Here is a 25,890-nt window from a genome sequence, read left to right on the forward strand (position 1 = left end):
TGTTTATTCATTTCATCCTGACAGCAAATATCTAGGAAAGAGCTATAGGAAAATGTTTAAATGACTGATACTGCATTTGCTATTCAAAGCACAAATCAAGTTATCTCTAACAGCACTCAAATCCCTTTTCCATTTGAAACACAGATAATAAATTAAAATGTCAAAAATACACTTTGGCTTAAACATTTGTTTTGAAGATTAAAGATATGACCTGACTCTATTGTTAGTGAAAGTCAGACACATTCTGTTCTTTGGCACATTGTAGCAGTGTGAGTCCATAAAAAGAAAAATCAGTTTTGGACTCTTCATCTTGAGTACTTAATTTTTTTTTTAGGATACTTGTATTAGTGTGTCTTGAATACAGCAAGCTCATTTCTGTATAATATGGGAAGCAGATCTGGTACTGTGCAAAAACACAGGAATTGGATTCAGGATCTGTTTCTGCTACTTGCTATGTAGATTTTGGGAAATTCATAATCTCAGTTTCCTCATCCATATAATGGGTATGATAGTGATGCCTGACTAACAGAATTGTTGCAAGTATTAAGTGTCATTATATGTGTAAATATCCTTACCATTTTACCTGACATGTAGTAAGGTAGTAAGGACTCAATAATTGTCATTATTAATTGCATTACAGTTATTATATATGAGAGAGTTGGCTAGGGTAAGAAAGATTTGGAAACATTTTCCAGAGTGATTATAATCAAATAAGTGCAAAATACACACAAGCATACTGAATGCTCGGAAAAGTGCTACACTGAAGAATGCTCCCAAGCTTTAATTAACCCAGCATTTTTCAATGTTGTTTACCAAGGACAGGTCCTCTCACACAACACCCTAAAACTTTGACGTGAACATCCTACAGAAATCAGAATAGTGATAAGTACCCCAATATCAAGCCCTTCCTTGGTGGGATTTATATTTGAGAAATGTGTTGGTTTTGCTGATGATGTTGGCTTTTAAAGTAAGGTATATTTTTTTATAATAAAGGAATTCACAGTTATTACTGAAATTTTGGAAAATTAAAAATATAAAATATAATGATTAATTACACTTAGGCTCATTTCCCACCCTCCCAGAAAAAGCATTGTTGGTTTTTTTTAAGTTGGATTTTTAATTGAATATAAAACTTAAAAGATATGGTGGAATGTACATTAAAAGCTTATTACATGCACAATACTCCAAGCTATCAGTGTAGGGAAGTTACAGATTTTTCACTTCATTCAGGTGAGTTTTTAAAACATGAAACAAAATATGAAAGTTCTAATGCATGTGAGCTCTTCTAATAAAGAACAATGATCAACAGCAAAAAAAAAAAAAAAAAACCCGCAATCAAAAAATGGGCTGAAGACCTAAATAGACATTTCTCCAAAGAAGAAATACAGACGGCCAACAGGCACGTGAAAAGATGCTCAACATAGCTAATTATTACAGAAATGCAAATCAAAACTACAATGAGGTTACCACCTCACACTGGTCAGAATGGCCATCATTAAAAAGCCTACAAATAATAAATGCTGGAGAGGGTGTGGAGAGAAGGGAAGCTTCCTACACTGTTGGTGGGAATGTAAGTTGGTGCAGCCAGGGTGGAAAACAGTATGGAAGTTCCTCAGAAAACTAAAAATAGAATTACCATATGATCCAGCAAACCTGCTCCTGGGCATATATCCGGACAAAACTATAATTCAAAAAGATGCATGCACCCCTATGTTCATAGCAGCACTATTCACAATTACCAAGACATGGAAACAACCTAAATGTTCATCGACAGATGAATGGATAAAGAAGATGTGGTGCATATATACAATGGAATACTACTCAGCCATAAAAAAGAACAAAATAATGCCATTTGCAGCAACATGGATGCAACTAGAGATGATCATACTAAGTGAAGTAAGCCAAAAAGAGAAAGACAAATACCATATGATATAACTTATATGTGGAATCTAAAATATGACACAATGAACCTATCTATGAAACAGAATCAGAATCCAAGACATAGAGGACAGACTGGTGGTTGCCGAGGGGGAGGGGGTTGGGGAAGGGATGAAGAGGGAGGTTGGGGTTAGCAGATGTAAGCTTTTATGTATGGAATGGATAAACAACAAGGTCCTACTATATAGCACAGAGAACTATGTTCAATATCCTGTGATAAACCACAATGGAAAAGAATATATTAAAAAAAAAGAATGTATGTATATGTATAACTGAATCACTTTGCTGTACAGCAGTCATTAACACAAGATTCTAAATCAACTATACTTCAATTTTAAAAAATTTTTTTAATAAAAAAAAGAACAATGAGTCCTTCTGACGCAACAAGACTTGTTCTAGCAACTCCTCTCCTAACTAATTACACCTGCTGAGGAAGAGCAAGGTTGCCGCTAGAATAAGGTCACCCCTTGTGGCTGTTCCTGCAGCTCAAGAACTCATTTTACACAACAGGCAAAACGAAAACCTGAAACCAAATTCCATTCTGTCACCATGATAGAACTTCAGAGTAGGATGAAACTTAGAGATGTTTAGAGAATTCGCGGCAGGCGCGTGTGGGCACGTGTGTCTGTGTCTACTGAACTCGAGTGAGCTCCTACGAGTTCTCTCTGGTATGACTGTTCAGATCCTGGCACTTAATCTTCCCGTAGCTCTGGGGACCGGGTGAGAAAGAGTGCCAGGGAGAGCTCTAAATAGCCCTAGGATCAAACCTTGCAGTGATTGCCGTTTAGGTCAGCACGTGTTCCTTTCTCATTAGGACAGACACCTGAGAGCAGAATTCCTCAATGGGTGAAACACCTGCACCCAGGCCTGCTCCCGAGTTCTGTGGGCTGATGGAGCCCTCCTTAGACTGCCGGGGCCCAGCAGCCACAGAACGGGGGCAACACTCCTTACGACGACTCACTAGAAATGAACAGGGCCATTGCGAGGCCAGGCCCAGCCCACCTCTCCTTTTGCCCACTGTGAGCACCCCAAAACTCTTAAGGGTAACTTTAAGTCATTATAATCTCATTAAAATTCACAGCAACAGAAACACACGCATTCGAGCGCCATGCCATTCTGCCAGGGGCGAAGGTTAAAGCACGCAGGGCAACCTCGAAAGGCCGCGCCGCCCTGGTCTCCCCACCGAGTCCCGTGTCCCTGGCTACACGGCCGCACGCCGCCCTTCGCCGCTACCGGGACCCCAAGGTCAAGGCGCGAAGCACGCCGCTCAGAAACCACCAAATCACTGCCACTGACCCCAGAACACGAGTGCCGGGACCTGAGGGCCTCGCCGGGCCCGCCCTCGTCCACCGTCTACCACCCCGCCGGCAACCGACTAAGCCGGTGCGGGACGACCCGCGGGCCCGCCGTCCCCGGGAGCCCCCGGGCCCGGCCAGACCCCAGCCCGCAGCTCCCGGGCCGCGCGCGGCGCCCGCCGGCCGCTCAAGCTGCCCCGCATCCCTTGGGACCCGTGCAGCCCCTCACCCAAGCCCGGCCCGGCCACTCAGTCTCCCAGCCCCCCAGACTTCAGCCCCCGGCCAGTCCACTCACCGAGCAGCAGCAGGAGCAGCGGCCGTCGCCGGGCCGTCGGAAGCCGCCATGGGCGCGAGCGGAGTTGGGCTGCGTCGGGGGGCTGACCCGGCGGAGTGAGGGCAGCTGGTCCCAGTGCGGCGCCCTCTGCAGGAAGGAAAGAAAAAAGCATTGTTAACCTGAGTTGCATGACTTTCCCTATTTTTTCTTCGTTTTTTTCTTCGGTTTTTATTTGTATGTCTTACTTAGACTCATTCTGCATCTAAAACCCGGTATGTAGCTTTTCCACTTAACATTTTAACAAGTTGTTCAAATGAGTTGCCATGCCATAAGTTACCTAACCATTAATTGATGATAATGTATTTATGCTTTTACCAAGTTATCATTCTTACAAACTAGTGTTAAACTCTCCAAAAATTCTAAAATTTTTAAATTCTAAAGTTCTCTTCCCCATATTTTGAACTACGTATTCACAGTGAAATCTGAGAACTGGGGTTAAAGTATCAGAGTTTTATTTACTAATTCACTTTTTAAAATAAATTTATTTATTTTATTTATTTATTTTTGGCTGCGTTGGGTCTTCGTTGCTGCATGCAGGCTTTCTCTAGTTGCAGCGAGCGGGGGCTACTCTTCATTGTGGTGCACACGCTTCTCATTGCGGTGGCTTCTCCTGTTGCAGAGCACAGGCTCTAGGCACGCGGGCTTCAGCAGTTGTGGCTTGTGGGCTCTAGAGCGCAGGCTCAGTAGTTGTGGCACACGGGCTTAGTTGCTCTGCGGCATATGGGGTCTTCCCCCGGCAGGGAGCAAACCTGTGTCCCCTGCAGTGGCAGGCAGATTCTTAACAATTGTGCCACCAGGGAAGTCCTAATTCACTTATTTATTCAACAGATACTTACTCACTTCTATCTGGGTATCAGTGCTAGGTGTGGTGCTAGGGTTGGGAGCTAATGGGATTCAGCCATGGATCCTGTCTTAGAGGACATGCTATCAGATTTTTAAGACTATGGATGTATAGAGACAAATTGCTTTCCGTTAAAAGCACGGTCCAAATTAGTGCTATAGATTATCGTAATTAAACTCCAATGGCAGTTGTAGAAATATATTAAAAATATAGACACAGATACAGTTATAGATGCAGACATACAGATACTGTATATGGACATATAGATGTGAACTTGTATTGGAGAGGAAGGTAGCATTACGATGAATGTGTGAACATCTCTCATTCTTCTCTTTTCATTCCAATTCCTGCTTTAGTAGTAACCTATTTATCTAAAATATATGTAAATATCTGAATATCACTGCCAGTTATCTAATTTGAATATTATTTTTGCACATATTTCCCAAAATAGAGACATCAAAAGAAATTCTTAAGTTTTTAATATATTTTAATTGATATTGTCACATTGCTCCAGTATGATCTAGCTCTGGAGGAAATTCCAACCTGCCTCTAGGTCCTCAAATTCTCAGGTCATTTAATACTTAAAAATTCATTCAACAAATAGCATTCCAGCAAACTGCTTCCAAATGTTTCTCTCTCTCTACTCTGAATTCCCTCAAATTAATGCCACTCATAGAATCTTCCTTCCACCATTGCCATAGCAACTCAAAGTGGTTTCTCCCTTCTTTCAGTTCTCCCCAACCCAGCTACCAAAGCAACACTCCTGAAACCTGATTCTGATCATTTCGCCCTCTCAGCCAGAAGCCTTTCATGACTCCCCACTAACCTCAGAGTAAGAATATCTGAAGACAATTTTTTCAAATCATATTTTCTCCTTCCTTTCAGGCAACTCCAGTTCCAGTTAAATCCAAATCCCCAGCTCCCCATACCCTTCACTTTTCCACCTACTTCCTTGATTCATTCTGTCTAGTTGACTAGTTGATCTAGAAAGCACGATGATGTCTATGTAGTGATAATAGTTGTCAAGAATCAACTATCTGCTTTGTGCCTGGGACTGAATGAGTGTTTCCAAATGTTATCTCATGTGCTTTAATCATCACAGCCTCTATTTCACATACAAAATAACTGTGACGACTTAAGTGACTTGTCCAAATTCACACAACTTGCTTAAATTTAGAGCTCTTTGGACTCCAGAGTTCTTGTTATTTAAACTTCAGTATATTCCATCATCCCAATACTACTTGGTTTTTGGGTTTTTGTTTTGTTTTTTGGTTGTTTTTTTCTTTTTTGGGGGGGCCACGCCACGCGTCTTACGGGACCTTAGCTCCCCAACCAGGGATCTCGCTGCCCCTGGCAGTGAGAATGCCGACTCCTAACTACCAGACTGCCAGGGAATTCCCAACTAGTTTTTTAATCACAGTTATCACCAAATTCATGAAGTCCTTTCCCTCATTCCAGTTAGAAGTGATTTCTCACGCTTCCAAGTTCCTGTAAATCTTACTCTGTATCTCTAGCTCATCACTGATTATGTTTCCTCTTCATTTATTTAGGTAATATGTCTTTTTTCACTTTTTTATCCATTCAATATTTTATAATTAATATTTTATTAAGTCTGGGCCTAGTAAATGGCAAGGACTTTGCTAGGCATCTGGACTATAAAACAAAGTAAACATGATCCTTGCTCTCAAAAAACATACAATTAACTTGTGTTAAGAAAACTCAAAATAAATATATACTTACACATTTTAACTAGTTCTGTGAAGCAAAAGCATGGAGTACAGGAGACAATAAAGAAGGATCATATTGTGTATGTGGGCGGGGTGGAGGGGGTGAAGATTATTCAGAGTTGGCCTTGGTGAGGAAATAAACTGTCAGCCAAGACATCAAGATGAAAAGAAATTAGCCAAGTAAAGAATGGGAATGTAGAGGAACAACATTCTAAGCAGAAGGAAAATCACAGGCAAATGTTTTGAAGCAAAAAAAGACTATTTTCCAAGAATTAAAAGAAGGTCATTCAAGGATGCAGTATAAAGCTGTGCCGTTGTCTGTGTGAATGGAGCCCCACAGGGTTTTGCAGTGGTGCCCTGAGGTCAAAATGCCTTGAGAGTGAACCAATGGACTGGAAAAGTAGAACTGCATCCGTGTGGAAAGGAAGGCAGGACCACATCATTCAACAGTCTGCTAAAGAATTCACATCTATTTTAAGTGCAAAGGGAAGTCTCTTACAAGATTTAACCAGTGATTGCTATAATCCAATTTCAGATGTTTATTTATTCTTCTAGAAGGGAAACACTGTGGGTTGATACATCTATGCATACCTTTTACCTTTAATAAGTCTTTAACTCCACAGTACCTAATATAATTATTTGAGGATATCAGTTGTTTAATGCTTATTTCCTGAGATAAAATGAGTTAGCGTTTCTATCTTCATATAGGCATTGTCATTATGGCTATTTTCTTATATCCTGATGAGACAGGAGATAGATGGGCCCCAGGCTGAGCAGCTGGAGTCTGTCCCCTGTGGACAGATACTCCATGATGAAGATAAAAGCAGGAGCAAGGAGAAGGCTGGGCCCTGCCCAGATAAGAGATAAAGAGACCACATATTCCTCATCTCAAAGTCAAGGAGACCTTCCCTACTACACATGCGCAGCAAGCCTCCTTGGAGGTCAAAGGCGGGGGTGGGGGGGCACCACCCCATAGTAGGTGATGTCAACCTACCCATAGGCCTCTTCGCTAGAATCCATCTTGGCTAAGAGATGCGCATGCACACACGGGAGGACCCTGAGATAAACCAAATACAGACTTAGAACCAGGCAAAGCAAGATGATTGGCCAGAGGAGACCTGGAACAAATGCCCCATATAAGTGATTCAAACCACTATGAGGGCGTGACTCTCTCTCTGAGCCTGCATGTGTGAGTCTATTCACACATGTCTTTTTTCCTCCTAGTAAACACTTTACTTGTTTCACTACTTTCCATCCTTTTGAGGGAATTCATTTCTAAAAGCCGATGGGCCAGGGCCTTGTCACTGGCCACTGGTCTAGTGGTCAGGATTCAGCGTTCTCACTGCCACAGCCTGACTTGCCTCTGGCTGGGGAACCAAAATCCTGCTTCAAGCCTCTGCAGGCTGAGGCCACTCAAAATGACTTACACCAACTCTCACTGGAGAATATGTGTGAAATTCTGCACCATTTTTCTCCCCAGGTGATATTTCTTTAATTGTTTTTAATCAAGTTTGAACCTTCCCAAATAGCTGACTTGAGCTCGTGATATTGTTGCTAGCTAGAAATGACCATGAACTACAGACGTTGGGTGCAGTGATGACTTTGACAGTCTAAGTATAAAAGAACTGTCAAGGTTTTCACTCTAAGGCTACAGGTTACAGAAAATTCAGAAATAAAGTTTGGTGTTCCCTTTGAATCAATTTGTTACATCCTCTGCTAATCCCATTTCCAAAAGGGCTTACTTTCTAACGGATTACATACTATAGCCCTTGACCTTTCTGAGAGGACTGAATAAAGTTGAATTTGTAGCAAGTTAGAGGTTGTATAGAATACTAGAAGACGATCCTTTCCCAGTTGGAAATTCACTGGGTGGACTGATGCAAATTTATTAGACTGGGGAGGAAAAGTCACTTATATTGCATAAACCAGTGCCAATCAGTTGGTAGTAGCTATATGGAGAAAGATTTGGAGACCACATTTGGGCTGGGGAAGAAATGATTAATGGTATCTGTCACATGTTCAGAAGGAGGAAATGGCATTTGGACACATGGTTATTTCTGCCCAAGCTCATTTAGTATAGCCAGGGCCTTGAGTGGTGTTTCTAATAGGAGAGAATTTAATCAAAACACAAAACAGGGGATTTAAAACAAGATTTTAAAGAATGGCAAAAACACTATCCAGTATTAAAAAGGCTTGTGAAATTAAAAATAATATTCAAAGTGCTAGTAAATCAATAAGAAAAATGACCTCAAAATAAATTTGGGTAATAAGCCCAGCAGATATTGATTGTTTCAATAGTCCTTTATATTTAGCTTACTTACTGAATTGTCCTCTAAATTTCTCATCATTGCTACCTTGATCCTCTCAGATTTTCACATGGAGAATCTGCAGGTAATTATAACATATTGCATTGCAACTTCCAAATATCTAAATATTTTTTTCTTATTGCATTGACTAGAAGTTCTTTAAAAATAAAAATAATGAAGGAGGGAGTGTACATCTTTTTTCTGTTCTTACCTTGAATGAAATTATTTTAATATTTTACCATTGAGAGTCAGAGATTACAATAAGCATTTTTTTTTAAATCAAAATAGAAGTTACATTTTATAAATAATTTTTCTGACATTAACTGATATGATTCATATGATTTTTTCATCTTTGAATATTATGTAATATATTTCCCAATATTGCTGAAATAAACATACTTGATTATGTTGTATTATTCATGCTCTAATGATTGATATACCGATATTTTATTTTAAGATTTTTGTTTCAATGTTTGAAAAATGAGAATTGCCCAAATATTTTTTTCTTAGGTATAATTATTGGTAAGATTATTGTGTCAACACTATGCTTGTTTTATAAAATTCCGTACTTTGTTGCAATTTATGTTCTGGGAGCAACTTTAAGGTAGTGGCTAAGAATCCAGGCTCCCACAAATCAAAACAGTATGGTACAGGCATAAACAGACACATAGATCAATAGAACAGAATAGAGAGCCCAGAAATAAACCCATACTTATGCAGTCAATTAATTTAGGACAAAGGAGCCCAGAATATACAATGGGGAAAGAATAGTTTCTTCAATAAATGTTGGGAAACTAGACAGCCACATTAAAAAAAAGTGAAACTGGACCACTATCTTACACCATACAGAAAAATCAACTCAAAATGGATTAAAGTCTTGAATGTAAGATCTGAAATCATCAGAATCCTAGAAGAAAGCATAGTTACTTGATATCAGTCATGACAATGATTTTTTGGATTTGACGCCAATAGCAAAGGCAACAAAAGCAAAAATAAACAAATAAGACTACGTCAGACTAAAAAACTTCTGTACAGCAAGCGAAACCATCAACAAAATGAAATGGCAACCTATAGGATGGAAGAAAATACTTGCAAGTCATATCTGATAAAGGGTTAATACCCAACATATATAAAGAGCTTAACAACTCAATAGCAAAACAAAAACAAAAACAAAAAACCCAAACAATCCAATATAAAAATGGGCAGAGGAGCTGAACAGACATTTTTCCAAAGAAGAAAGACAAAATGGCCATCAGGTACATGAAAAGGTGCTCAGCATAACTAATCATCAGGGAAATACTAATCAAAACCACAATGAGATACCACTTCACACCTGTTAGAATGGTTATTATCAGAAAGATAAGAAACAACAAGTGTTGACGAGGGTGTGGGGTAAGGGGAACACTTGTGCACTGTTGGTGGGAACATAAATTGGTGCCACCACAATGGAAAGCAGTTTGAAGCTTCCCCACAAAATTGAAAATAGCAATCCAGCAATCCCACTCTGGTATTTATCTGAAGGAAAAGAAATCACTATCTTGAAACGACATCTGCGCCCCTATGTTTATTGCAGCATTATTTAAAATAGCCAGGACATAGATACAACTTAAGTGTACATGATGAATGAATGGATAAAGAAAGCATGGAATATTATTCAGCCATAAAAAGAAAAAAAAGTCCTGCCATTTGCAACAACATGGATGGACTTTGAAGGCATTATTCTAAGTGAAATAACTCAGACAGAATAAGAAAAATACTGTACGATCTCACTTATATGTGGAATCTAAAAAACACCCGAACTGATAGATTCAGAGAAGAGATTGGTAGTTGCCAGATATGGGGAGTAGGGGGTGGGCAAAATGGGTAAAGATGGTCAAAAGGTATAAACATCCAGTTATTTGATAAACAAGTCCTCAGGATGTAACATACAGCATGGTGACTATAATTAACAATACTGTATTGTATATTTGAAAGTTGCTGAGAGAATAGATCTTAAAAAATTCTCATTAGAAGAAAAAAAATTGTAACTATGTGTGGTGATGGATCTTAACTAAACTTGTTTTGGTAATTGTTTTGCAATATACACATATATCAAATCATATAATACAACGTTATATGCCAGGTATATCTCAATAAAATTTAAAAAAAGAATCTAAGCTCTCAGTTGTGAGCTATTTGGGTTAGAAATGCAGTTTCATTACTTGCTAGTGTTCCCCATTTGTAAGAAAAGAGATAACAATGGTATCTACCTCATAAGATTGTGACTATTAAGTGATAGTTCACACCAAGTACTTACCAGGATTTGTAGCAAGTAATAACTACTCAATAGCTATGCAAACACATACACATAGGCACACTCAAAGAAACATAAAAATTGAGAATGTATTATATTTTAAAAGCTTCATAAAATTTGCCAGTAAATTAGTGACAACCTAATGCCTCTTGGACCCTTAATTCTTTGAAACCTCTCCCCTCTCTCTCCTATGTGTTTCCTTTTCAAGGCTCTCTGCCTCTTTTGTCTTTTTTATATTTAATTTGTATTAGCCCAGATAGCAACTATTTCAGTGAGATTCTAAAAATGTATTGGTGAGTTATACATAGCTTTTTTTTTTTTTTTTACATCTTTATTGGAGTATAATTGCATTACAATGGTGTGTTAGTTTCTGATGTATAACAAAGTGAATCAGCTATATATATACATATATCCCCATATCTCCTCCCTCTTGCGTCTCCCTCCCACCCTCCCTATCCCACCGCTCTAGGTGGTCACAAAGCACCGAGCTGATCTCCCTGTGCTCTGTGGCTGCTTCCCTCTAGCTATCTATTTTACATTTGGTAGTGTATATACGTCCATGGCACTCTCTCACTTCATCCCAGCTTACCCTTTCCCCTCCCTGTGACCTCAACTCCATTCTCTACATCTGTATCTTTATTCCTGTCCTGCCCCTAGGTTTTTCAGGACTTTCTTTTTTTTTTTTTTTAGATTCTGTATATATGTGTTAGCATATGGTATTTGCTTTTCTCTATCTGACTTACTTCACTCTGTATGACAAACTCTAGGTCCATCCACTTCACTACAAATAACTCAATTTCATTTCTTTTTATGGCTGAGTAATATTCCAGTGTATATATGTGCAATATCTTTTTTATCCATTCATCTGTTGATGGGCACTTAGGTTGCTTCCATGTCCTGGCTATTGTAAATAGAGCTGCAATCAACATTGTGCTACATGACTCTTTTTGAATTACGGTTTTCTCAGGGTATATGCCCAGTAGTGGGATTGCTGGGTCACATGGTAGTTCTATTTTTAGTTTTTAAAGGAACCTCCTTACTGTTCTCCATAGTGGCTGTATCAATTTACATTCCCACCAACAGTGCAAGAGGGTTCCCTTCTCTCCACACCCTCTCCAGCATTTATTGTTTGTATATTTTTTGATGATGGCTACTCTGACTGGTGTGAGGTGATACCTCATTGCAGTTTTGATTTGCATTTTTCTAATGATTAGTGATGTTGAGCATCCTTTCATATGTTTGTTGGCAACCTGCATATCTTCTTTGGAGAAATGTCTGTTTAGGTCTTCTGCCCATTTTTGGATTGGGTTGTTTGTTTTTTAGATATTGAGCTGCATGAGCTGCTTATAAATTTTGGAGATTAAATCCTTTGTCAGTTGTTTCATTTGCAAATATTTTCTCCCATTCTGAGGGCTGTCTTTTCATCTTGTTTATGGTTTCCTTTGCTGTGCAAAAGTTTTTAAGTTTCATTAGGTCCCATTTGTTTATTTTTGTTTTTATTTCCATTTCTCTAGGAGGTGGGTCAAAAAGGATCTTGCTGTGATTTATGTCATAGACAGTTCTGCCTATGTTTCCCTCTAAGATTTTTATAGTGTCTGGCCTTACATTTAGGTCTTTAATCCATTTTGAGTTTATTTTCATGTATGGTGTTAGGAAGCTTTCTAATTTCATTTTTTACATGTAGCTGTCCAGTTTTCCCAGCACCACTTATTGAGGAGGTTGTCTTTTCTCCATTGTATATTCTTGCCTCCTTTATCAAAGATAATGTGACCATATGTGCGTGGGTTTATCTCTGGGCTTTCTATCCTGTTCCATTGATCTGTATTTCTGTTTTTGTGCCAGTACCATAAAGTCTTGATTACTGTAGCTTTGTAATATAGCCTGAAGTCAGGGAGCCTGATTCCTCCAGCTCCATTTTTCTTTCTCAAGAGTGCTTTGGCTATTCAGGGTCTTCTGTGTTTCCATACAAATTGTGAAATTTTTTGTTCTACTTCTGTGAAAAATGCCAGTGGTAGTTTGATAGGGATTGTATTGAATCTGTAGATTGCTTTGGGTAGTATAGTCATTTTCACAATGTTGATTCTTCCAATCCAAGAACATGGTATATCTCTGCATCTGTTTGTATCATCTTTAATTTCTTTCATCAGTGTCTTATAGTTTTCTGCATATAGGTCTTTTGTCTCCTTAGGTAGGTTTATTCCTAGGTATTTTATTCTTTTTGTTGCAGTGGTAAATGGGAGTGTTTCCTCAAATTCTCTTTCAGATTTTTTCATCATTAGTGTATAGGAATGCAAGAGATTTTTGTGCATTAATTTTGTATCCTGCAACTTTACCAAATTCATTGATTAGCTCTACTAGTTTTCTGGTAGTATCTTTAGGATTCTCTGTGTATAGTATCATGTCATCTGCAAAGAGTGACAGCTTTACTTTTTTCCGATTTGGATTCCCTTTATTTCTTTTTTCTTCACTGATTGCCGTGGCTAAAACTTCCAATACTATGTTGAATAATTCTGGTGAGAGTGGACAACCTTGTCTTGTTCCTGATCTTAGAGGAAATGGTTTCAGTTTTTCACCATTGAGAATGATGTTGGCTGTGGGTTTGTCATATATGGCCTTTATTATGTTGAGGTAAGTTCCCTGTATGCCTACTTTCTGGAGGGTTTTTATCATAAATGGGTGTTGAATTTTGTTGAAAGCTTTTTCTGCATCTATTGAGATGATCATATGGTTTTTCTCCTTCAATTTGTTAATATGGTGTATCACATTGATTGATTTGCATATGCTGAAGACTCCTTGCTTCCTGGGATAAACCCTACTTAATCATGGTGTATGATCCTTTTAATGTTCTGTTGGATTCTGTTTGCTAGTATTTTGTCGAGGATTTTTGCATCTATGTTCATCAGTGATATTGTCCTGTAATTTCCTTTCTTTTTGACATCTTTGTCTGGTTTTGGTATCAGGGTGATGGTGACCTTGTAGAATGAGTTTGGGAGTGTTCCTCCCTCTGCTATATTTTGGAAGAGTCTGAGAAGGGTAGGTGTTAAATGTTTGATAGAATTCGCCTGTGAAGCCATCTGGTCCTGGGCTTTTGTTTGTTGGAAGGTTTTTCATCACAGTCTCAATTTCAGTGCTTGTGATTAGTCTCTTTATGTTTTCTATTTCTTCCTGGTTCAGTATTGGAAGGTTGTGCTTTTCTAAGAATTTGTACATTTCTTCCAGTTTGTCCATTTTATTGGCATATAGTTGCTTGTAGTAATCCCTCACGATCATTTGTATTTCTGCAGTGGCAGTTGTTACTTTTCCTTTTTCGTTTCTAATTCTATTGATTTGTCTTCTCCCTGTTTTTTTCTGGATGAGTCTGACTAATGGTTTATCAATTTTGTTTATCTTCTCAAAGGACCAGATTTTAGTTTTACTGATCTTTGCTATAGTTTCCTTCATTTCTTTTTCATTTATTTCTGACCTGATCTTTATGATTTCTTTCCTTCTGCTAACTTTGGGTTTTTTTTGTTCTTTTTTCTCTATTTGCTTTAGGTGTATGGTTAGGTTGTTTATTTGAGATGTTTCTTGTTTCTTGAGGTAGGATTGTATTGCTATAAACTTCTGTCTTAGAACTTCTTTTGCTGCATCCCATAGGTTTTGGGTCATCGTGTTTTCATTGTCATTTGTCTCTAGGTATTTTTTGATTTCCTCTTTGATTTCTTCAGTGATCTCTTGGTTATTTAGTAGTGTATTGTTTAGCCTCCATGTGTTTGTATTTTTTACAGATTTTTTCCTGAAGTTGATATCTAGTCTTATAGCGTTGTGGTCAGAAAAGATACTTGATACGATTTCAATTTTCTTAAATTTACCAAGGCTTGATTTGTGACCCAAGATATGATCTATCCTGGAGAATGTTCCATGAGCACTTGAGAAGAAAGTGTATTTTGTTGGTTTTGGATGGAATGTCCTATAAATATCAATTAAGTCCATCTTGTTTAATGTATCATTTAAAGCTTGTGTTTTGTTATTTATTTTCATTTTGGAGGATCTGTTCATTGGTGAAAGTGGGGTGTTAAAGTCTCGTACTATGATTGTTACTGTCGATTTCCCCTTTTATGGCTGCTAGCATTTGCCTTATGTATTGAGGTGCTCCTATGTTGGGTGCATAAATATTTACAATTGTTATATCTTCTTCTTGGATTGATCCCTTGATCATTATGTAGTGTCCTTCTTTGTCTCCTGTAATAGTCTTTATTTTACAGTCTATTTTGTCTGATATGAGAATTGCTACTCCAGCTTTCTTTTGATTTCCATTTGCATGGACTATCTTTTTCCATCCCCTCACTTTCAGTCTGTATGTGTCCCTAGGTCTGAAGTGGGTCTCTTGTAGACAGCATATATATGGGTCTTGTTTTTGTATCCATTCAGCCAGTCTATGTCTTTTGGTTGGAGCATTAATGCATTTACATTTAAGGTAGTTATCGATATGCATATTCCTATTGCCATTTTCTTAATTGTTTTGAGTTTGTTATTGTAGGTCTTTTCCTTCTCTTGTGTTTCCTGCCTAGAGAATTTCCTTTAGCATTTGTTGTAAAGCTAGTTTGGTGGTGCTGAATTCTCTTAGCTTTTGCTTAGCTGTAAAGGTTTTAATTTCTCCATCAAATCTGAATGAGATCCTTGTTCGGTAGAGTAATCTTGGTTGTAGGTTTTCCCCTTTCATTACTTTAAATAAGTCCTGCCACTCCCTTCTGGCTTGCAGAGTTTCTGCTGAAAGATCAGCTGTTAACCTTATGGGGATTCCCTTGTATGTTATTTGTTGTTTTTCCCTTGCTGCTTTTAAAATTTTTCCTTTGTATTTAAGTTTTCATAGTTTGCTTAATATCAAATTAATTAATTAACAAATTAATTAATATTGAACACTTCTGCCAGTGTTCAATAGGTTTTCTGTAGGAGTTGTTCCACATGTAGATGTATTTGTGATGTATTTGTGGGGAGGAAGGTGATCTCCACGTCTTACTCCTCCGCCATCTTGCAAGTCTCCTACATAGGTTTCTAAATATATAATTACCTGCTTCATCCCCTCTGATTTCAGGCTATATCCCATTTATCTCTCCTAATAATTTTTTCTTCTTCAACATTGTCAGAAATTTGTCTGTTTATCAGTGTTTCCCAAGACCAGCTCTTGAATTAAACACTCGATTTTTCTTCTTTTGGCTTTCTAATTTATTGATTTCTATCTTTATTGATTTCTTTCTCTCCTTTTGATTTTTATTTTCTGGAATGCATGGTCTCTGCCTGGCTGAGGATGCACAGTGGCAGGGAGGGGAGTGGGGCCTGGAGAGGAGACATGGGTCATCATCTGCAGCTAATGTTGACATGAGGCTGGCTCTGTTTCCAACCCTCGTGTAGACTTGGGCCTCTGGGTCAAGCATCATGTGGGAGAGTGGTTGTGTGGGAGGGGCACAGAGCATCCTCTTTTCTGTCATATGTGGTCTCTCATTAGACAGTTCTAGCATAAGAATGCGTGGTTTGAAATCAGAGACCTAGATTTGAGTCCAGGCTCTGCTACTTATTATCTTTGTGAAAAATTCCTTTACTTCTTTAAACCTCGTTTTCCTCATCTGCGAAAAGGGCATAATAATAGTATTTTCCTCCAAGGGTTATTGTAAGGATTAAATGAGATAATGCAGGGACTTCATTTATTTCACTGGCATGTCCCTCCTGATAAATATTGATGTGTGTGTGTGTGTGTGTGTGTGTGTGTGTATGTGTGTATATAAAATATTTCTTGAACTAATAATTCAAAAATATTCCTTCAGTGAGCCTAAGGAATTTCCACCCAGCCTTAAAACACTACATATTACTGGAACCCAATCTTGTGAAGAGATTGAAGAGCTCGCTGAACCTCTGCAGCTATTACATGATAAAAATGATTGAAGCCACTTGCCAACATAAAAGTGCCTTGTGCACAGTTATTAATAATACTGAGCAGTGCCCATTATAGAAAACCTACAGCTTTTATGCTTCCATAATTTTAGGCATGCTATCATCCTCTCAAGAAAGAAGAATCACCTCCAACACAAATCCTACCAGCTCTCTATTTTCCAATAAAGAGAACCTTACAAATGATGAAAACAGTGGCAGGTCCTTTCACTAGCCCCACTCACAGGCGGGGAAGGGATGTAAATGAGGAGCATTTATCTTGCCCTCCACAAATCACCACATGCTTGGTGGTTTCCAAGCTGACAGAAAGATCTTCCATTAACAGAGATGGGAAGGGAAGTGTTCCTCCTTCGACAAAGAGCCATTTCTGAAAAGGCACTTCCTTACGATAAAAAGGGCATGAAAAAATCATTCAGAGAAAAATAACCTAAATGGACTCCCAAAAGCAAACTGCATATTCTTGTACATGGCATGTACTACCACCACTTGTTTCAGGGAAGATACTTAGAGAAAATCTTTGACATTCTAGAAGCCTCTCCTCTTTTTTAGATGAGTTTTTATAATGACTCGACTTCCTGTTTAGAGGCAGGAAATTGTTATTATTCTGCATTGCTGTGTATAAATTTTTAAAATTAGAATGTAATTTGTTGGGCTGATAGCAAATATATAACATTTATACTATATATAAAACAGAAGTCAGCCTCTATAAACTGCATAAAATGATGATAGAAAAATTACTATTTGAACAGAGTAAACATTTTAATCATAACCAGGGCACGGAAGAGAGAGTACCCTGAGAGAAAGTTATCTGTAAGATTAAGTAAAAACACTTGAATATGAGGATCCAGAGAGTAGAAAAAAATGTGAGGGGAGGGACAGGTCAAGGGCTGGTGCTGACAGCCCTCTCTTTGGTAAGAACCATAGGTCAGAGTCGCCCACTTGAGGGGATAACGTTCTCAGTAAGTCACTCCAGACAGGAGCTTCATGGACCACTTCCTCCTCAGCATCCTCATAGGTAAGCATTCCAGCTGCTCTGCTCATCTGCCTGTGAGAATCAGAAAGCTGCCCAGACTTGCCATGCCATTTCTTGGGTCTCTGTCCTGTCAGCTAAAAACTTGGGAAAAAAAAGATTGGGGTTTCATTTTGAAGAGGTAGGTGGGGAAGGAAAACAACTACAGTTTAAGATGAGTAGCTTCTATTTTTTCCCTTCGTCACTAAGTAGTCTTGGGGCAAAACTGTCTTTTACAAAAAAGACTACATGTGATTTTTTTTTGAAACAGGATCCCAGTAAACTAATGCTTCCTCCTTTGATGGAGCCATTATTAGAGCTCGAGCCCATGATATTAAATGTTACAGTCTTTAAAAAATTATCGGGGGACTTCCCTGGTAGCGCAGTGGTTAAGAATCCACCTGCCAATGCAGGGGACATGGGTTCGAGCCTTGGTCCGGGAAGATCCCACATGCCACAGAGCAACTAAGCCCGTGTGCCACAACTACTGAGCCCACGTGCCGCAACTACTGAAGCCCATGCGCCTAGAGCCCGTGCTCCACAACAAGGGAAGCCACCGCAATGAGAAGCCCGAGCACTGCAATGAAGGGTAGCCCCCACTTGCCACAACTAGAGAAAGCCTGCGCACAGCAACAAAGACCAAACGCAGCCAAAAATAAATAAATTAAATAAATAAATTTTTAAAAATAAACATTAAAAAATTTTTTTAATTAAAAATAAAAAATTATCGGTCATTTACATAATAATGTGAACAACTATGTTTTTCATGTTATGTATCTTTTCCCAAGGTTCTATTCCATATCAGCTGCTAACAGGTTAAGATAGGAGATGCTTAATACATATGAAACTTTTTTCAAGATGGGCCTCTTATGGCTTCTTGCATGTTTCCTGAGGATTTTCTGAATTCAATATTCAAGTATCAGTCAAAAATCTCCAGGACTTAGTAGTGTAACAATGTTCCACTCTACATTTCTTATCCAGTGATAATGTTTCCATTGTGTGGAATTATGTTTCTCTTGCCCAATATAGATGTAAGTTTAATTTGGAGTATTTGGTGGAACAGATGTTATACTTGGAAGATAAGGAGCAGGAAATCCCTCTGGATAAATAACTCTGAGAGGAAAGGCCACAGTGAAAAGTTGGGTTCCATCAACTTTCAGTTAAAGTTCTTTCCTCCCATTGTCAAGCAGAATACAAAAGTTTTTCTTATTTTCAGAAAATGATGAAATTGGGAAGGAATGTGAAATGCTTCAGAGGAAGGGAAAGGGCATTTCCTTTCCTTGTTACAGCTTTGCTCGGGATCTTTATTAAAAGATAAACCTGAATCCTGCCTGCATTTGCTCTCACAGTGTTGTGGGAACTATCATAGCCATGAAATCTCTTGTGATTTTGTCAGCCAGAGTTGTCTTTTTTTTTTTTAAAAAATTTATTTATTTATTTTTGGCTGCATTGTGTCTTTGTTGCTGCGCGCGGGCTTTCTCTAGTTGTGGCGAGCAAGGGTTACTCTTCATTGAGGCACACAGGCTTCTCATTGCAGTGGCTTCTCTTGTTGTGGAGCACGGGCTCTAGGTGCACGGGCTTCAGTAGTTGTGGCACACGGGCTCAGTAGTTGTGGCTCGCGGGCTCTAGAGCACAGGCTCAGTAGTTGTGGTGCACGGGCTTAGTTGCTCTGCGGCATGTGGAATCTTCCCGGACCAGGGCTCGAACCCATGTCCCCTGCATTGGCAGGTGGATTCTTAACCACTGCGCCACCAGGGAAATCCCCGGAGTTGTCTTTATTGAACTTACTCAAGGACTAGTAAAGGTACTGGTAACAGCACCCACCTGCAAATCTTGCTGGTAGAACTACCTGGTGAAACCAGGAAAGGGATCAGGGTTTTAGTAAGCAAACTGAAAACTACAGACAACATAGACACCTCTCGCCCCCTATTGTTAAAAATGTATAAATCTGGAAATACATCCAGCTAGACTCAGCACCAGGTACTTCTCTTTTGACTTGTGATTGGGGCCGTTACCCATGCAGAGAGCTTCTTATTACTTTCACCAACCTACCAGATGGCCCAGTCAGTCCGTGCCTTCATTATTATTGTAGCCAAGTGGATATTGTCATGTCAAGTATGAGGAACGGACTGGTTAGGAGGGCTGCAGCGTACACAAAGCTGCTGTGGAGAGCCCTGCTAATTGCCCTGTGGTCCAAACTCAGCATCACTGTGATTTCCTGACAACAGTCCAGATGGCTGCAGCCTCTACTGCAGGCATGCCAGCCTGGGAAGGAGGGCACTGACACCTGCTCAAGGAAGACGGCTGAGCCCATTAATTCTGATTTACAAAGATGACACGGATTCCAGAGTGTTGGCCAGGTGGGGCCCCGTAGCCCATTTTTAGAAACCAGTCACTGAGGCCTCCTCATCCATCCACTTCCCTGCCCTCTGGCCTTGCTTGTAACAAAAAGTTACTTGCAGCCTTTAAACTGTTTGCTCTCTAGCTTTATTGCTGGCAGAAAACAGTGCAGTTTATCAACATTATCTCATATCGGCAGATCCCAGACAGTGAAATGGTAGTTGTTGGGGCCATTAAAAGATACTTCCACACTCTGCCTGGTGCAGAATTTATAGAGCCTCCCAGCATAAGGTCCTGGAAAGTACAGATCGTCTCATTATATGAAATGACAACCTAGCACCTCAGAGATAGGGTAATTCCAAGTACTCACGGGCCTCAGGTACAACTGGGCTTTTGAGGCTTGTTAAAAATGATGCTGATAAACTTTTAAGATTTTTATGAGATTCATCTTTTCCTATGCTCAGACTTTCAAGGAAAAATATGCTTGCTTCACCCCACAAAGCTCCTGCAAATCCCTTTCTGAGCAAATTCATATTCTTTTCTTATCAATTTTGCTTTTTGTACTTGCCTGTATTTCCACACGTATTTCTACATATGTGTGGTGTTTTTTGGGCTCCTCAGAAGTGGAGGCTGAGACAGGGATTCTTATGCGCATGGTTTATTGAAGGAGCGCTCTGAGGAAAATGAAAGTGGGGGGAGCAGGGTGGGGCAGAGAAAGGAGCTGAGCAAAGCAGTGGCCTCAGCTTGATCCCACAGGGACCGTGGAGGATGAGTTATACCCTAGAGATGGTCGCACCTTGTGGTAAGGAAGCCATTCTCTTGCCCCTCTGTCAGTGAGTCATAGTCCTTGATGTGGGGGAGGGATGGGCAGGGTTTGCTGTAACTCTCAGGCAAGCAGGATTTAGCTCGGTGGAAAGGCGATGCATGGTCATCATGATGTTGAGGCTCCATCACCTGGGAATTCGTTAGACCTGTCAATTCTCAGGGATATCCTCAGATCTACTAAATCAGAAACTCTGGAAATGGAGCCCGGAACTCTGAGGGTCAACAAACCCGCCAGGTGATTATGATTCATAATATTATTTGAGCACCACTCTTTTACGTCAGTTCCCTGACGAACGGGGTCATCACTCACAGCAGCTGCAAGATGGGTGCACAAGCCTGGTGAAGGAGATCTATGATTTCTATCAGGTCTCAGGAAAGCTTTGTACAAAGAGAGAAAAATGGAGGCTAAAGCTTAAGTCTGAGGAGATGTTAATTGGGTAAAAGAGGTGGATTTCTAGGCAAAGGGAGAATCATATATGAAGGTTCTAAAGTGAAAAAAGGTTATAGTTTATTGAAGAACTGACTGAAGAGTAATATGGCCAGAGCATCAAGCACAAGGTAAATAACGGTGCCAAGTGAAAGTTGAAAGGTAGGCTGGGGTCAGAAGGGTGATTCTAATGGCTAAAAATAAGCGCAGTTAACATTTACAGAGCATTTTCTATGTGCCAGACACTTTGCCAAGAGCTTCTCATACATTGTCTTAATTAGTCCTCATAAGAAAAGATATAGAGAGATTAGATGAGGACCTTGAGCCTTAACTAAGGAGCACAGCAGTGAGTGATGGAGCAGAGCATTGACTGAAGGCTTTGTCTGGGTACAAAGCCCCCACTCTTAACCACCTCCCCATCCTGACATGGTATGGATTTTTGGAGTCTTATCCTATAAGCCATGGGAAACCACTCAAGGTTTTAATTGGGAAACTGACATAGTCATATTTATACTGTATGAAGAGCATTTTAGCTGCTTGAGATACAATTGCCATATAACATTGCCTAAGTTTAAGGTATACAACAGTGATGATTTGATACATGTAAACATTTATATGTTTATTATTACATCTGCTTAAGAATAGAAATACAGGGACTTCCCTGATGGCGCAGTGTATAGGACTCCACGCTCCCAATGCAAGGGGCCTGGGTTCCATCCCTGGTCAGGGAACTAGATCCCATGTACATGCTGCAACTAAGAGTTTGCATGCCACTACTAAGAGTCTGCATGCCACAACTAAGAGTTTGCATGCCACAACTAAGGAGCCCGCCTGCCGCAACTAACACCTGGTGCAACCAAATTAATAAATAAATATTTTTTAAAAAGAACAGACATACAAGCACTAAACACGTTTTTTTTTTCAGAATAAAGGATAATTGCCCACCATCTAACCCCAAAGCACCCCACACTGCTGCAGCCATCCTTATATTCCCCGCCCAACCCCAGCGAATGTGATTTAGTAAATCTGGAGTGGGGCCTGAAGGCTACATATATATTTTTTAATCTACATTTTAAAAATACAAGTTCCCTAACAGATTTAAACGCAGGCGTCCTTACCCAAAGGACTCTGCTTGCTTCCACGCCCCCTCCTTCTGGAAGAAGGAGCCGCAGATTCCACGTCTCGCGACAGTTTCGTCTTTTTACAGAATCTACTACAGGTCTTGCGAGAATGGCTCGTCCAATCATAAGGCTGGACGGAGGGCAAAGGTAACAGCTCAGTGGAAGGTCAGGTCCGGGCTTCTAGGGTGTGCGCGCTGCGGCTGGTGCCCACGCCAGACGAGCCGTCTCGCTGGAACTTTGACTTCAGAGGTGAGTCACGTGATATCCCTCAGGCGGGTTGCGAGTTCACTTAACCTGGGTAGCACCCCGGGTTCTCATTCTCCGGTTCTCGGCCTGTGAGGTGCTGAATTCCGGGTCTACGGAGAGAGACCAGATGGTGTCTATGAGTGTGTGGGGTGGGGGGCGGGGAGCTGACAAATAGAATGGCTGCTAGTACCGAAGTAAGAAAGACCCCGCGGCGGAGGAGGTTTAGCGAGATCTGAAGCTGAGGCGGGAAGACAGTCTGAGGGGGTAAGATGAGGGCGTGGAAGGAGTGGAAGAGACAGAAAACTGGCAGTGGCTGCGCTAAACATTTCTAGGGGAAAAAATAGACGCAAAGAATATGTATCAAGAAGCAAACCAAGAACAAGGAGAGGATTTCAGCCCCATTATTTCAAGTGTGTTGCGAGATGGGGACCCACTTTGGGTCCCAACTAGGATAAGACGCTGCTCTGCAGAATTTGGGCTTGAATGGAGAGAAAAACAAAAACGTTGTGTGCTAACCACAAAGAGGCCAGAGCCAAATTTTGCAGCAGGAAGCCAAACTACGAAGCCCCTGGTCCAGAATATTATCTGAAGTCATTTTTCTCCATGGAACTCATAATCAGTAGGGAAGGCCTCAGTTTGGTGTAAGGAACAGTACTGAGTGTTTTTTGTTTTGTTTTGCTTGACTTTTATATTAGGCTAACTTTTCTTCAAAGAGCCATTCGCAGTTTTCCCATTTGGATCTTAGGTCATCTGGAGATGGCATTTGCTATGTTTCAGACCCTCATTTGCCCTGCCTTTTTCTCTCCTATCTCCATCTCCACAGCTTTCTCTCTCATCTCCATGAAGATAGTTTTTGAATGTCTCCATCTATTGGTGCTTGCTGCTCCAGTTCCTGGGCTAAACACCAGAGTTGAAACAGTTTATCATAGCTTCAGCCTGTCCACCTGTTGAGAGCTGGGTATTAAATTTCATTGCCTGTGTTGCCCAGTGTCTGGTTTTCTAGGACTGAGATACTGCAGCTTTAAATGTCAACACTTTTTCCCATGGAGGGACCGCTTGCCTTAATCTCACTTATCATCTTTTTAAACATGTCTTCTTTCAGAGCTTTTTCATTCTATTTTCTGAATATATCCACTAGCCAAAAAGAATTTGCAGCACTTTAATTACTATTTAAAGAAATAGGGATGCTGATAAGTGTTTAAAATTATACATGCAAGTATAATTATTTTTATTTTATTCTCTCACACTGCCGACCCCAAGAAAGATTTTTTTTTCCCTGATTGCATGTCACTGTGTGTTCTGGTTTCTCTCGTCCGGGAGTGATAGTCCAACCCCGCTCTTCTACAGAAATCTTTCCAGTTGCCTCCCATGGGATGAGAATCTATGTTCTACACCCCCAGGCACCCTGGAGAAAGGAAGCTCAGGAGGAGGAGAAGTGGGCCCAGCACATGGAAGAGGACCGTCCCTGACGACTACCACTGGCCTTGCTTATGGTGTCTTTCAGGTACATTGTCTCATTTAAGATCCACTTAGTCCTACAAGTGACTTAGTGGTGTCTCAGAGAGGAAACTCAGGATCAGAGACATAAGACACTTTCCAAGGTCATGTGTCAAGTGAGTGGCTGAGTTAGAACACAATATTTTTGAGGTCCAAATCTGTGTTTTCACCAATATCCCACAGTTTAAGGACTTCATATCTTCACTAGGACCAGCATCTGTGCTTGCTCACTGTGCTTCATCTGCCATCTGTAGTACAGCAGTTCCCCCTTATGCATGGGAGATACATTCCAGGACCCCAGTGGATGCCTGAAACTTCGAATAGAACCAAACCCTATAGATACTATGTTTTTTCCTATACATACATATCTATGGATAAAGTTTAAGTTATAAATTAGGCATAGTAAGAGATTAACAACAAAAACTAATAATAAAATAGAACAATTATAATATATTGTAATAAAAGTTATGTAAATGTGGTCTCTCTCTCAAAGTGTCTTACTGTACAAATTCAATGCCTTTTCTATCTTTATTTATTTATTTGTTTATTTATCTTTGGCTGTGTTGGGCCTTCGTTTCTGCGCCTGGGCTTTCTCTAGTTGCGGCAAGCAGGGGCCCCTCTTCATTGCGTTGTGTGAGCTTTTCATTGCGGTGGCTTCTTTTGTTGCGAAACACAGGCTCTAGGCATGCAGGTTTCAGTAGTTGTGGCATGCGGGCTCAGTAGTTGTGGCTCGAGGGCTCTAGAGCACAGGCTCAATAGTTGTGGCGCACGGGCTTAGTTCCTCCTCGGCATGTGGGATCTTCCTGGACCAGGGATCAAACCCGTGTCCCCTGCATTGGCAGGCGGATTCTTAACCACTGCGCCACCAGGGAAGTCCCTGCCTTTTCTATCTTAACTAAGCACTTATCATACATTGTGGCCATAACTTTTGCAGTTTAATGTGCAACAGCAAAACTAGCAGAAATTTCTTTTTCCTTCTTCACAATTTCACAGATAGAGGATTGGTTTTTACTGTAGATCTTAGCAACCTTAGCATACAATTTTTTTTTCCTTATTGAGAATTTTCCCCTTTTCACGTAAAGGAAGCACTTTACAGGTTCTCACTGGCATATCTGAATTGCGAGTATCAGTACTCTTGTGCTTTGGGCCATTATTAAGTAAAAGAAGGGTTACTTAAACACAAGCACTGTGATACCAAAACAGTCAATCTGATAACTGAGATGGCTACTAAGTGACTAAGGGGCAGGACACTCTGGCAAAAGGCATGATTCATATCCTGGACTGGATGTAGCAGGGCAGTGCAAGATTTCACTACATTACCCAGCATGGCATGCAGTTTAAAACTTAGGAATTGTTTATTTCTGGAATTATCCATTTAATATTTTTGGACAGTGTTTGACCACGGGTAACTGAAACCTGAGAAAGCAAAACCATGGTTAAGGGGAGACTACTGTATCAGCTGCAGGATAACCATAGTCATAGTAGTAACAGGACACTTTTAGTGAGTTGTCAAGCTTTCTAGAAAATGTTAAGAGAAATTTGGGTGTACAGTTTTACTAGTGAATAATATAAATTATTTTTAAATTAAATTAAAAAGGGATACATTAATGGTGCATGTCATGCAATTAAATGTCCATAATTTTAAAAGACAAAACACAAGTTCAAGGACACTGTGATTTTAGAAGCCCACATCAGGCTAGCCCCCAAAGCTAACCTGAAGGTCCACATTCCCTCTCTGCTACTAAGGCTAATAATGTTGAAAATTG

General features: G+C 40.1%; 1 protein-coding gene across 3 annotated transcripts in view; it reads right to left on the reverse strand.

Moving 5' to 3' along the window:
* The window catches only part of LOC309637379 (uncharacterized protein), a 194,223-nt gene extending 179,491 nt beyond the window's left edge, over positions 1 to 14,732 (reverse strand). For all 3 annotated transcript variants that reach the window (XM_082411876.1, XM_082411877.1, XM_082411878.1), the window contains exon 1: positions 3,529 to 14,732. In XM_082411876.1, the coding sequence (XP_082268002.1) occupies positions 3,529 to 3,697 (169 nt within the window). In that variant the 5' untranslated portion in view covers positions 3,698 to 14,732. The remainder of the gene's footprint in view (positions 1 to 3,528) is intronic.
* Between the last annotated feature and the right edge of the window lie 11,158 nt (positions 14,733 to 25,890).

The sequence above is a fragment of the Balaenoptera physalus genome (genome assembly GCF_965194825.1).
Source record: "Balaenoptera physalus genome assembly, chromosome: 11".
Taxonomy (NCBI): domain Eukaryota; kingdom Metazoa; phylum Chordata; class Mammalia; order Artiodactyla; family Balaenopteridae; genus Balaenoptera; species Balaenoptera physalus.